This window comes from Petromyzon marinus, chromosome 5 (assembly GCF_048934315.1).
Source record: "Petromyzon marinus isolate PM22_M1 ecotype Great Lakes invasive population chromosome 5, UKy_Petmar_22M1.pri1.0, whole genome shotgun sequence".
In the NCBI taxonomy this organism is placed as follows: Eukaryota; Metazoa; Chordata; class Hyperoartia; order Petromyzontiformes; family Petromyzontidae; genus Petromyzon; species Petromyzon marinus.
In genome coordinates this window covers 21,852,335-21,865,512 of record NC_133671.1, presented here as the reverse complement: position 1 = coordinate 21,865,512, position 13,178 = coordinate 21,852,335, and the positions used below count along the sequence as shown (strand labels likewise).

General features: G+C 55.0%; 1 protein-coding gene across 2 annotated transcripts; it reads right to left on the bottom strand.

The window, feature by feature from the left end:
* Positions 1 to 67: 67 nt before the first annotated feature.
* SUMF2 (sulfatase modifying factor 2) lies at positions 68 to 12,454 on the bottom strand. Of its 2 annotated transcripts, none has more exons than XM_076062824.1 (9): positions 12,096 to 12,454; positions 8,463 to 8,691; positions 7,883 to 7,997; positions 5,573 to 5,617; positions 4,551 to 4,707; positions 4,278 to 4,333; positions 2,865 to 2,949; positions 1,224 to 1,377; positions 68 to 925 (listed from the first exon to the last, which is right to left on the bottom strand). In XM_076062824.1, exons 1-9 carry the CDS (start codon positions 12,175 to 12,177, stop codon positions 811 to 813), a joined length of 1,038 nt encoding a protein of 345 aa, XP_075918939.1. In that variant the 5' UTR covers positions 12,178 to 12,454; the 3' UTR covers positions 68 to 810. The 2 variants fall into 2 exon arrangements, with proteins under 2 accessions (XP_075918939.1, XP_032803364.1); XM_032947473.2 differs by having other exon boundaries at positions 12,117 to 12,453.
* Positions 12,455 to 13,178: the final 724 nt, after the last annotated feature.

The following is a 13,178-nucleotide window of genomic DNA, read 5'->3' as shown; positions in this document are numbered from 1 at the left end:
GCCGCCAACGTTCACTCGCACGCTGCTCTTCGTCACCGAATCGAGTTTCCCAGAAGCGCCTCCGTCCTCCATTTCACCTCTTTTATTTAATGTTGATGACGGCGTGCCGAGGCCTTCCTCATCCGGCATCGGAACAGACGACGGCCGTAATCGCGATGGTGAAATATTACCGTTGGTTCTTGGCGAGACATCTGAAAGTAGATATTACATTTTTTTATTGCATCGAGTAGACGTCCCAAACGACGCCACCTCAAATTAACGCCACCTATTCCCGCACAAATGCAGGACTAATTGTAAACCCAGTAAGGGACCCGTATACCCCGTGTGACAACCATCACTCCCCCCAGTGCAGGGGTGGGGGGGGCCTTCGGGTTAACCGGTGGCGTAGCGATCAAGCGTGCGGGCGGTGAAACTTCGCTGGGGCCCACAGGCCGGAGGGACCCAGGTGCCGGGCCTGCAACCAGGGCCCCATGCCACCGACGCTCCGCAACTTGCCCTGACGGTTTCCCGCGGCTCGACTGCAAGCGTCCGCCTGTTCGGCTTGGCGTGCTCCTTCCGCTGCTGCCGTCAAAAGCCGCGCGTGTGAACGTTGCATTCGTGTTTGCAGGCTCCCGGGAAGCAGCAATGTGAAAAGTCGGGTTTGGTGCGAGTCGGGCGCTTTCATCGGTTTCTCGCGCCAGCGACCGCCCCGCGGCCGCCGTGTCCTCGCCAACAATGGCCGAGGCGTGACCGCGGCGGGGATCCGTCCTCCCCCCTTGGAGGGCGGCGACGCTGGCTCCGGTGGCACGCCGGTGGCCCGGCGGCGGCGGCTCACAGCTCGTCGGGCCGGCCGCGTGACCGCGGTTCCGTGGCCCGGCCGTCGTCGAGAGATCGGGCGCAGCGGAAGCCGAGGTTGTCGGAGGCGGAGTCGGGGGTGTTCCCCATCCTGGGCGTGGTGGGGGTTGGGGGGGTGAGGGGGGGCAGGTGAGGGGGGGCAGGTGAGGTGAGAGCAGGCCTCAATTCTAGCCGGGTCTGCCCGGCTCGGTGTACCCGGAACATGTTTCCACACCAGGCCACACCACATTAAGTATATACCTCTCACTGTGGCGTCACGTGCCACCCACTCCAGAGTGTGCCAGCTCAACCGGATAGTATCCGGTGAGAGACGAGTTCACGCGCGGCTACTCGGCATCGCCGCATCGCGTTCGTGCTTGCAGGCGTCTCTCGGCCGGCGGCTCGTTTACCTCGTGGTGACGCGAGCCCTGTGATTGGCCGAGCCGTCAGCCGTGTCGATCCAGGACGCCCCACGGAGCACGCTCATCGGCTGGGAGCGAGCGCCGGGGTTGGCGAACTCCGAGTCGGTCCACTCCCACACGTTGCCCACCATGTCGCGCAGGCCTGGGGGAGCAACACGAAACACCTCTCATACCCGGGGGGGGTGGGGGGCGTGGGGGGGGGGGGCGTGGAACCTACGATCCATGGGCCAAACGTGTGGCCCGCAATTTCAGTTCATCTGGCCCATGGCAAAATGAGGCCTACCTCTTAAAAACGCCCCACGAACGATATTTGTCCGTCACCACCGCAGGCATCTTAGCCGCACTAATTGGGTACGAGAGGGAGACTGTTTGACCTGGCAACGCTTTGCTTCTAGTTATAGCTCGTTCGTTCACGCACTGAGACCATCAACCCACTTCACTTGAGCTTCTGGTTTAGTCACAACCCGGTCTATGTGAGTCTATGGGTCTCTGTGCAAGTCTTTTGGTTTCTCTCCGAGTCAGTGGCGATCTGTGTAAGTGTCCGGGTCTCTATGTAAGTCTACAGGCCTCCGTATATATCCGTCAAGTTTCTGTGTGGAACTTAGTCTTTCTAAGTGTTGAGTCGCTACGACTGACTGCCTCTCTCATATGCTCAGAGTCTATTCACCGTCTTGTGAGCTATATAAATCCACATGGTATTGTAATAGTGTGATGTACAGATGCGTCCGTCGCATGCACGCACGCGGCTCCGTTGTTCTCCCACACAGCCTCGGGGGGTGGAGGGGGGGGGGAAGTCTGCAGACTCGGCCACATCCAGACGGCAACTCTGCTGCTGCCACGCTTTAGTGCCCAACGTGGAGATGACAACGGAACGCGTGTCCCCTCGGGCGGTCGGTGTCTGTGACGTGCGCCGACGCTCCGCCCCCCCTATAGTGGGCAGCGATTTCATTCGACAATGAGGATTGCGGTTATTAAGTAGGGATTAAGGGGTCACGGCGCCCCACCGCCCGTCGACCGTGACGGGTCAACCCGCCTTGTGGAGCGGAACGGCTCCGTCGATAGCTTCTCCGGCTCGTTCGCGCTCGGTTATTTGCGTCGTACAGTTTTTCTTTTGTGTGCGATTTACGTACGTTTTTTCTTTGCTCTCCCGACAATGCGTTTGCGGGTTCTGCCGCGTGTTCTTCGGCACAATGTCCGACGTTTAGCTCCACGTGCTGCTGGGGAGCTGCTTCAGCTTTCCCACAAAACGTGGGAAAGAAAAAGCACACAGCCACTGTGCATTATGCACAAACCATCGGCAGTTCCTGAAGAAGTGCATTGTGGTTCTCCTATCTTGGCTTCTTCAGGAACGATGTCGTGAAGTGATGTCATGGTGACATCACTGTCATGATGACATCACTGTCATGGTGACCTCACTGGAGCGATACGACGCTACTGAGAGTGACTTGAAAGTGTTGAGTTTATTGTCAGTTTTCTGAAGAGGGGGGGGGTCCCCCAGTGCATGTAGCGAAACGTCGGACGTCGTGGGGCACGACACGGAATCGCATCGGAGAGCTACGCAGCGGAACAACCGCGGTGTCGTGGTTTCTTTGGATTCTGGTGACGGTGTCGCCGTGCGGTGAAATTCACCGAAGTCGGTTTGTGCCGGGAACGCGTCCACGGGGCTGGTGCCGTGGAATCCGTCCGCCGCGGCATCTGCATCGGGAAAAGCGCCCTGGGGGGGGGGAGGGGGGGTGAAAGGAGTGAGGGGGGAGTGAGGGGGGAGTGAGGGGGGGGTGAGGGGGGATGACGCACAGAATGTAAACCTGGCGATCGGTGGGCGCGTAATGATGTAGCGATCGTGCGTGTGACGTGCACGGCCCTTACGGGTGTCACGGATTACTAGGGTCGGGGAGCATAGAAGTACAGTTCGACGAATTGTTACATGCCTCGTGGGTCACGCCGTGGCCGGTTGTTGTCACACATGCGGGCGGGTTTTTCCCCCGTGTCTCGATTTAAGAGGAAGACCTCGTCCAGACAAACAGCTGGGGGTAGCGGCACACCGAGGCCGTCTGTGCTGTGCGGCACAAACTCTGAAGCTTCGTTAAGTTGAAGAATAAAAAAATAATAAACCTCAAAGTCCGCTATCACACGTGCCGGCACAGCGCACGAGACGTCTCGGAGCGATGCCCCCCCCCCCCGGTGACGTCCCTCGCATTGCCATGGCAGCGTAACCTGACCACGATTTCAGAGTTGCTGGAGCCCACTGCTTGCCAGCGTACCACCTGCAGGTCACTCCAAAGTCTCTTGCGGCGTCTCGTGAAGGAAGTTTGGTTCGGGCCTGCCGAGGAGTGCGGCTGCAAGAGGAGAGCCGGTTGGAGCCGGTTGTTGGTTCGGCGTCGCCCCCTTCGTGTCAAATGGCACGAGGGACTTCCCGTCGTGGTTTCAAATTCACCGGCCTCTAGCTCGGAAATGTGATGGGTGCTTTAAGTGAATGGGATGGTAGCTGCTATTTTTCGTATCTCTCTGACACGGTATTGTATGTTCTCTACGAACTAAATAAAGAGGAAGTTCAATTGAAAAAAATTATATTGCGTACTGTTATGTGTTCTCGGTGCATCCCGGGCCAGGTCGAGCGTCTTCATTTACGATAAAGCATGTGATGGCCAAATTAAGAAGTTAAATTGTTCATCATCATCAGTTGCTTGCCCCTGGCTGAAACGCTATCAGGTGACCCTACCCTGAGCACGCCGCCACTCCAAGACCGTGACAGGAGAATTTATTTTAATAACATTTATTCGCACAGCAGAATTAAGTGCAGAACCGAATTGAATGTGATGGGGTTTTTGTTTTTATGTGTCATTGGTGACCGGGCTGAGGCCGTCGACTCGTTATGCTTGAGAACCCGGTTTAATCAAGGGGCAGAAACCTGAATTTGAACCGGGGTCTGGCCTTCTGACCTCCGAGCCACCCGGCCAACCCTGAAGCCACTGTGGTCGAGAGGAGTAGGTCTCTGTGGCCCTCCGATTAGCCGTGACCCCTGGGTGTTGTGTGGGCCATCACCTGCCAGAGGTTGGCGCGTCCAGTCTCAAAGTTCTCTCCCCACGGGTACTCGCTTGCTGACGGAGACAACACGACACGCGCGCGCACACGGTGGTGGGTGGTTGGCGAGCAGCAGATGTCAAAAGACGCCTAGATTATTCAGCTCGCGATGTTTGTATTGAATCGTGGGCATGTGTGATAATTACCACACGTCTAATAATCGATGATAATCGATAATTATCACACATCTAATAATCGATTCTAATCGATGATGGCGGAAGAGGAGGAGGTTACCGGTAGCGAGCCGGCGTCCCCGCGCGGCGCGCTCCCACTCCTCCTCGCTGGGCAGACGCTTGCCGGCCCAGGAGCAGAAGGCGGTGGCGTCGCGCAGGCTGACGTGCACCACCGGGTGGTCGAGGCGGTCGCGGATCCCTGATCCCGGGCCGAACGGCTGGCGGGGAGACGCAGCGCGGAATGTCGGCACCGCGCAGGAGCATCGCGAGTGGAATCGTAATTAAACTTTTAAGAACAAATTGTTATTTTTTATTTGACCAGGTGAGGCCAACTGAGCTCTATGGAGCTCTTTATTCAGAAGCGACCTGGCTATCACAAATGACAGCTCAACGAAGTGGCTCGTCATCATCGCGTGGACATTTATAGCAGCCAAATGCTCAAAATGCGTGATGTCGATTCCAAATGTGGAGGAAAAAACCGGGGAGACCACGCAAACTCCAAATATACAGCAGGCGTCAAGGTCGAGATCAAACCCAACGACCTCCTGCATACCTGGCGAGGTAGTTAACATATCGCCACCGTGGCACCCAAGAATTATCACTGAGTGCCTCACAACAACAACATGGGTAGAAATGTAATCTACAAAGCTGTGCAGTGGTTAGTGGGCCATCGGAAGGTCGAGAGTTCAAATCCCAGTCAGGATGTTATATAAGTGTACATTGCATATATTACGAATTTACAGCTCTCTGGCAATTCACTGCTGGATGAACACCTCCCCCACACCATGCCGGTTGTGGGAATTATTTGACCATGCTTCACCACGCTGCTTCTTCGTGCGGACTGACGAAGGGCGGTGGGACCAGGACCGGTTCAGATATCGCTCGCCGCCGATGTTAGCCGCGTCTGTTCTGGTTGCCAGGTCATAGCGCGGGGCACTATCGCGCCAGTGCCCCGCCCGACCTTTATACGGAGACCTCTATATATTTACTTCCTCATCGGAAAAGGAAGACGGTGGAGTGGTGACGACACAGGACGAGCGGGCTCGGTGGGTAAGAGAGGGGTTCGCAGCCTCCGCGTCTCACCTGCCGCCAGTAGGCTCTCTCCACAGGCATCCACCAGGGCGCGCTCTAACGCACACAAGACACGCGTCACAAACATTCCTCGCCCATCAAGCCTCTTACACCATAGAGCCCAATGCATATCTGACCAGGAACACTTAGCCAGTGAACTCAAGCACGTACACCAAGCGCTTAAGGCTAATGGTTACTCCGACTACACAATCCGCAAAGCTATCACTCCAACCATGAAGAAGGACCCTCTTGAGGAGCCTTTCAAAACCATCACTTTACCCTACATTGCAGGGATCACAAAAAAGATCTCCAAAATCTTGAATAAACACAAGATCCAGGTCCGATTCAACACATTACATAAAATCCGTGATCTGGTTCCATCTGTAAAAGATGTGATTCCGGACATACAGTACCCTGGCGTCTACAAACTAAGTTGCCTCTGTGGTAGTAGTTACATTGGAGAAACCAAACGACAGGTCTCGGACTGCATCCGTGAACACAAAGCAGACCTAAAACACGGTAGGACCAACACCTCGGCCGTGGCAGATCACTGTTATAATTCAGTAGGCTCACATGACATTGACTTCTCCAAGACAGAAGTTCTTTGCAAGCCATCTGGCTACCATGAGAGATTCGTTCATGAGGCTATCCACATATACAAACACAGAGACAATTTCAACTGAGAAGATGGATTATGGCTTAGCAATCATTGGAAGGATTTGATAAACCATTTCGGGTCTTAACTGATTGTTCACGCTTACAGTGGCTTTCAGACCGCATCCATTATTTTCGTCTCCTCCCTCCTCTTTTCCGAACATAGATGGACTCGTCCATCTGAATAACTGCCAAATCGCTCTCCGTGGTGCTAACGTTAAAAAAAACCGCCACTTTTTTAAAATTGTCTTGCTGTGGTTTTCACACTTGATGATGATTGCTTGTGTTGGAGTCGAAACGTCGTGAGAATTTTATTGTTTTATATTTTTATTATTTTATTGTTTCCCTTCTACATGACTTTACCAAAAGAACCAAGAATATTCATCCCCCACTTTCGTCTTAACAGACTGTTGGCACAAGTGCTATTAGGGAGTAGCAACTATGAAGGGAGGCACGGCACACCAGAGGGTGGGTGGCCAGCGACACACCCGGCCGCCAGGTAGTCATTTAAGTTGACCTCGGGGAGGCCAAGGACCAGTTCAGATGTTCAACTCCGATATTGGCCATGAGTGGGAATCAACCTCGGGTCGCTGGGTTCACAGTGCACTAACCGCTGGGCCACTGCCTCCAATGACACACAGACACACAAAACCACACTTGCTCAGCCAGGCATCGCCGCGTGTTTGTGCTGAACTCCAACGCCACGTCAGTTTGCACGGTGACTGAACACGAACGAAGTTTTGCATCTGGAAATAAGAGCTCATGGATGAAGACTGACGGAAGGTGATGACGAAGTCCTTCATGGCAACACAGCTGGACACAAAGATGGTTAACGAACGCGCGGCGGGGGCAAGGGGGTGGTCACGGAACCCGGCGTGGGCCACGCGGTGCGGCGCGACGTGGGTCTCTCCCAGACGTGGATTTACCCCAGACGTGGGTTTATCCCAGACGTGGGTCTCTCCCAGACATGGGTTTATCCCAGACGTGGATTTACCCCAGACGTGGGTCTCTCCCAGACGTGGGTCTCTCCCAGACATGGGTTTACCCCAGACGTGGATTTACCCCAGACGTGGGTCTCTCCCAGACGTGGGTCTCTCCCAGACGTGGGTTTATTCCAGACGTGGATTTATCCCAGACGTGGGTTTATCCCAGACGTGGATTTACCCCAGACGTGGGTCTCTCCCAGACGTGGGTCTCTCCCAGACGTGGGTCTCTCCCAGACGTGGGTCTCTCCCAGACGTGGGTTTATCCCAGACGTGGGTCTCTCCCAGACGTGGGTCTCTCCCAGACATGGGTCTCTCCCAGACGTGGGTCTCTCCCAGACGTGGGTTTATCTCAGACGTGGATTTACCCCAGACATGGGTCTCTCCCAGACGTGGGTCTCTCCCAGACGTGGGTCTCTCCCAGACCTGGGTCTCTCCCAGACGTGGGTCTCTCCCAGACGTGGATTTATCCCAGACGTGGGTTTATCCCAGACGTGGGTTTATCCCAGACGTGGGTCTCTCCCAGACGTGGGTTTATCCGAGGCGCGGGTCTATCTGCGATGTGGGTCTATCCGAGACGTGGGTCTATCTGCGATGTGGGTCTATCCAAGGCGTGGGTTTATCTAAGGCGTGGGTTTATCCGAGGCGTGTGTCTATCCCAAACGTGGGTCTATCCGAGACGTGCCTCGATCCTCTGTGTCACTTTACTCTTGAGCTCCTCCGGCACGAAGTCCTGGAACACGAAGCTCCAGCCGAAGCCCTCGGCCTCCGTCCGGTACCTCCGACTCCGCACAAATTCCCTGTGGAGCGTGGAGCGCAGTTGGGGGTGGGGGGGGGTGGGGGCAGGGGGGAGCTCAGTCCACCACAGACCTGGGCTCAATTACGTCAGTTATTATTAACTTTTGATCTAATTTGTTATTAAATTTCAAGTGCTGTGGTGACGTAGCCCAAGCAGTCACAGCGGACGTAGCAGGGTGTCCCGTGACGATATACAAATAAAGTACCGTAACGATATTCAAATAAAGTAGGCCACATGTGCCAGCATTTTAATTATCTGGGAAACGCATAGCAACCGTCGCCCCCATCCTACGAGAACCTAGCAGGATCATCAAAAAAAGTTTTCTAATTTTTTAGGCTTTCCTGGGTAATACAAATCAAATGCAATACCACGTACATGTACAATCCACTGCCGGGGATAAGGGTCTCCCTCCCCACGCCGTGCGGGTAGTGGGGCCTGTCTGACCATCCCTGCTACGGGTCCCTACCTGAACCGCTCGTTCGTGACGGGGCGGCGGTCCAGCCAGAAGGAGGCCACCGCCACCGGCCTGGAGGGGCCTTCCCCGTCGCGTGCGTCCTCCGCGTCCGTGCCCATCCTGAATACGCCGCCGGGAATCTCGACCATGCCGTCCGACTCCGCCGCGTCGTCCTCCACCTCCGCCACGTCGTCTTCCACCACTCCATCCTCCGCCTCCACCTGCGTGGCGGCGGCGTCACCTGCCAGGTGGACGTGTGGGTGCACCGAGCGTGTGTGCGTGCGGCACGGGTTTAAGCCGCGCGTCTCATACGCCAGTCCTCGCTGCCCGCATCATCGGCCATGATCAATCCACTGCTGGTTCTGGAATGCCGTTTTTGCCATCGCTAGAGTGGTGGCTGTGGCCTCGGTGTGTTGGTGAACGGGGGGAGGCGGTTTGTTTGGCCATACTTCACTAGGCTGGTCAGTGCGAGTTGGTGAGTGGAGCACATGCTATCTCGCTGAGTACCCGACTGTCACGGGTGGACCCATCCAGCCGAGAGACTCAGCGCTACAAGGCTCGGCGAGTCTTTTGGGACACAGAATCAGAATCTGTATTTATACTGCAAGAGGAATCCGATAAGCTAGAAAGCTCTTTTTCACAGATGTCCAGTAGGGGTGGGTCAGAACGTTATGACAACAAGTATAGGAAAGGTAAACAAGTCATTTGTTAAAAAAATATGTACAAATAAAACTGAACTATTTTTTTTTATTAAAATTTACTTGAAGGCAATGCACCGTAAAAAAACAACCCACAGGTAAATTTGTTTCGGGTGGGGGAGGAGAGGGGCATTCATTACATGAACATTAACCCGTACGGACTCGGGAAAGGGTTTAAAGTTCGACCCCTACCACGGGGGGTGAGCGACTCGGGCTGAAATAAATCAATTATTATAGTCAATAACAATGATTGTCTTGTGAATCCAATTAAATCAGAATGATAGAGTGCAGAAAGAGGAGAAGCGATCCGTGTCGTAAGGAGCCACGTGTCGTCAGGAGCCACGTGTGTCGTCAGGAGCCACGTGCTCCTGACGACACAGAACTGATCCCACAGAGAGACAGAACTGATCTCGCAGAAAGACAGAACTGATCTCGCAGAGAGACAGAACTGATCCCGCAGAGAGACAGAACTGATCCCACAGAGACACAGAACTGATCCCGCAGAGAGACAGAACTGATCTCGCAGAGAGACAGAACTGATCCCGCAGCGAGACAGAACTGATCTCGCAGAGAGACAGAACTGATCCCGCAGAGAGACATAACTGATCCCACAGAGAGACATAACTGATCCCGCAGAGAGACAGAACTGATCCCGCAGAGAGACAGAACTGATCCCGCAGAGAGACAGAACTGATCCCACAGAGAGACAGAACTGATCCCACAGAGACACAGAACTGATCCCGCAGAGAGACAGAACTGATCCCACAGAGACACAGAACTGATCCCGCAGCGAGACAGAACTGATCTCGCAGAGAGACAGAACTGATCCCGCAGAGAGACATAACTGATCCCACAGAGAGACATAACTGATCCCACAGAGAGACATAACTGATCCCGCAGAGACACAGAACTGATCCCACAGAGAGACATAGCTGATCCCACAGAGACAGAACTGATCCCACAGAGAGACAGAACTGATCCCACAGAGACACAGAACTGATCCCACAAAGAGACAGAACTGATCCCACAGAGACACAGAACTGATCCCACAAAGAGACAGAACTGATCCCGCAGAGAGACAGAACTGATCCCGCAGAGAGACAGAACTGATCCCAAAGAGACACAGAACTGATCCCACAAAGAGACAGAACTGATCCTGCAGAGAGACAGAACTGATCCCGCAGAGAGACAGAACTGATCCCGCAGAGACAGAACTGATCCCAAAGAGACACGGAACTGATCCCACAAAGAGACAGAACTGATCCCGCAGAGAGACAGAACTGATCCCGCAGAGAGACAGAACTGATCCCAAAGAGACACAGAACTGATCCCACAAAGAGACAACTGATCCCGCAGAGAGACAGAACTGATCCCACAGAGACAGAACTGATCCCACAGAGAGACAGAACTGATCCCACAGAGACACAGAACTGATCCCACAAAGAGACAGAACTGATCCCACAGAGACACAGAACTGATCCCACAAAGAGACAGAACTGATCCCACAGAGACACAGAACTGATCCCGCAGAGACACAGAACTGATCCCGCAGAGAGACAGAACTGATCCCACAGAGACACAGAACTGATCCCACAGAGACACAGAACTGATCCCACAGAGACAGAACTGATCCCGCAGAGAGACAGACAAGAGAGACTCGGTGGGACAGGACTGAGACGGGCAGCCAGGAGTGGCCCAGGAGACAGGACTGGACTGTACCAGGCAGATAGGATGGAGCCAGATAGAGAGGACACAGACCCAGGACACAGACACTGACCCAGGACACAGACAGACACTGACCCATGACACAGACACTGACCCAGGACACAGACAGACACTGACCCAGGACACAGACACTGGCCCAGGACACAGACACTGACCCAGGACAAGACACTGACTCAGGATACAGACAGACACTGACCCAGGATACAGACAGACACTGACCCAGGACACAGACGCTGACTCAGGACACAGACACTGACCCAGGACACAGACAGACACTGACCCAGGATACAGACACTGACCCAGGACACAGACACTGACCCAGGACACAGACACTGACCCAGGACACAGACCGACACTGACCCAGGACACAGACACTGACCCAGGACACACACACTGACCTAGGACACAGACAGACACTGACCCAAGACACAGGCACTGACCCAGGACACAGACACTGACCCAGGACACAGACAGACACTGACCCAGGACACAGACAGACACTGACCCAGGACACAGACAGACACTGACCCAGGACACAGACACTGACCCAGGACACAGACACAGACACCGACCCAGGACACAGACAGGCACTGACCCAGGACACAGACAGACACTGACCCAGGACACAGGCAAACACTGACCCAGGACACAGGCAGACACTGACCCAGGACACAGACACTGACCCAGGACACAGGCAGACTGACCCAGGACACAGGCGCTGACCCAGGACACAGGCAGACACTGACCCAGGACACAGACACTGACCCAGGACACAGACACTGACCCAGGACACAGACACTGACCCAGGACACAGACACTGACCCAGGACACAGGCAGACACTGACCCAGGACACAGGCAGACTGACCCAGGACACAGACACTGACCCAGGACACAGACACTGACCCAGGACACAGGCAGACACTGACCCAGGACACAGACAATGACCCAGGACACAGACACTGACCCAGGACACAGACACTGACCCAGGACACAGGCAGACTGACCCAGGACACAGACACTGACCCAGGACACAGACACTGACCCAGGACACAGACACTGACCCAGGACACAGGCAGACTGACCCAGGACACAGACACTGACTCAGGACACAGACAGACACTGACCCAGGACACAGACACTGACCCAGGACACTGACCCAGGACACAGACACTGACCCAGGACACAGGCAGACACTGACCCAGGACACAGGCAGACACTGACCCAGGACACAGGCAGACTGACCCAGGCAGACGGAGAACAGCAGCGCCATTGTAAAGGCGCCAACCGCGACATTCCCAGCCATCGCGAGGGCAGCAGCGGCGGTGGTGATGGCGGTGGTGATGGCGAGCTGGTGCGAGAGTGATGGGTTGATAAGATGATGGATGGGGGGGGGGCTGTTCGGGGTGCTGAGTGTCACTGGGACCCCCCCTTAGCTACCCCCCTTAGCTACCCCCGATGAAGCCCCTCGGTGCGAACCCCGGGGGACCCGTGGGTGAGATGGAGGCGGCGCTCAGGCGAGGAGCGGCGGCGGTGTTGGTGGTGGGGGTTGGGGGGGGACCCCTCTTCGTCCACACAGCGCCCCCCCGTGGCCGCGAGGGGGTACGGGGAGCTAGGGGGGGGGCTACGGGGCGCGCGAGGGGGGGGGCTACGGGGCACGCGAGGGGGGCCCTGCCTCGTTGGGTTTCTCATCTCAGGAGGTTTCAGCCAATGTATCAAACCCGTCAACCCCTGATCAGTGCTGCTACCTTATTACAGAGCGATTCAGACCTCGTTGGTCACCCCGTGCCCCTTATACATCTCAACGTTCATCCCACAAAGTCCCATCACAAGGAAGAAACACACATTTTAAACAAAAGTTGCCCTATTAAAACGGCTGTACGCCGAATGGACCTGAAAACTGAATTCCCCTGTACAATAATAACACGGGTAAAGGGCCGTCCATAAATGACGTCACGAGATTTTTGACCCCCCCCCTCGTCACACGGCGTCACAAAAAGCCAGACCCCCCTCAAATATGACGTCACAAAGCTCTGCCGCCCCCCCCCCCCCAAAAAATGAAACATGCTTCAAATCGCTTTAAACTATTGTCATTGTAGTGCGCATTTAATGTGGCGCTGCACTCTGATGTTGTAGAAAACATTTATTAAAAAGTCTATTTAATTAAGTAGAACGTGTTGTGTATATTTATTTAAAGTTGCGCATTTTTATGTGACGTCACATTTCTCACCCCCCCCCTCGTCACACATCGTCACAAATGTCTGACCCCCCCCCCAGGTGCGTGGACGGCCCCTAAACCGTATGGGT

Excerpts from the sequence above, each read along its gene's own strand:
- SUMF2 (XM_076062824.1), bottom strand. The coding sequence starts at position 12,177 with ATGGCTGGGAATGTCGCGGTTGGCGCCTTTACAATGGCGCTGCTGTTC. Across the intron at positions 7,998-8,462 it reads GTCACGAACGAGCGGTTCAG|GGAATTTGTGCGGAGTCGGA; the intron begins GTAGGGACCCGT and ends CACGCTCCACAG. Across the intron at positions 4,708-5,572 it reads AGAGAGCCTACTGGCGGCAG|CCGTTCGGCCCGGGATCAGG; the intron begins GTGAGACGCGGA and ends TCTCCCCGCCAG.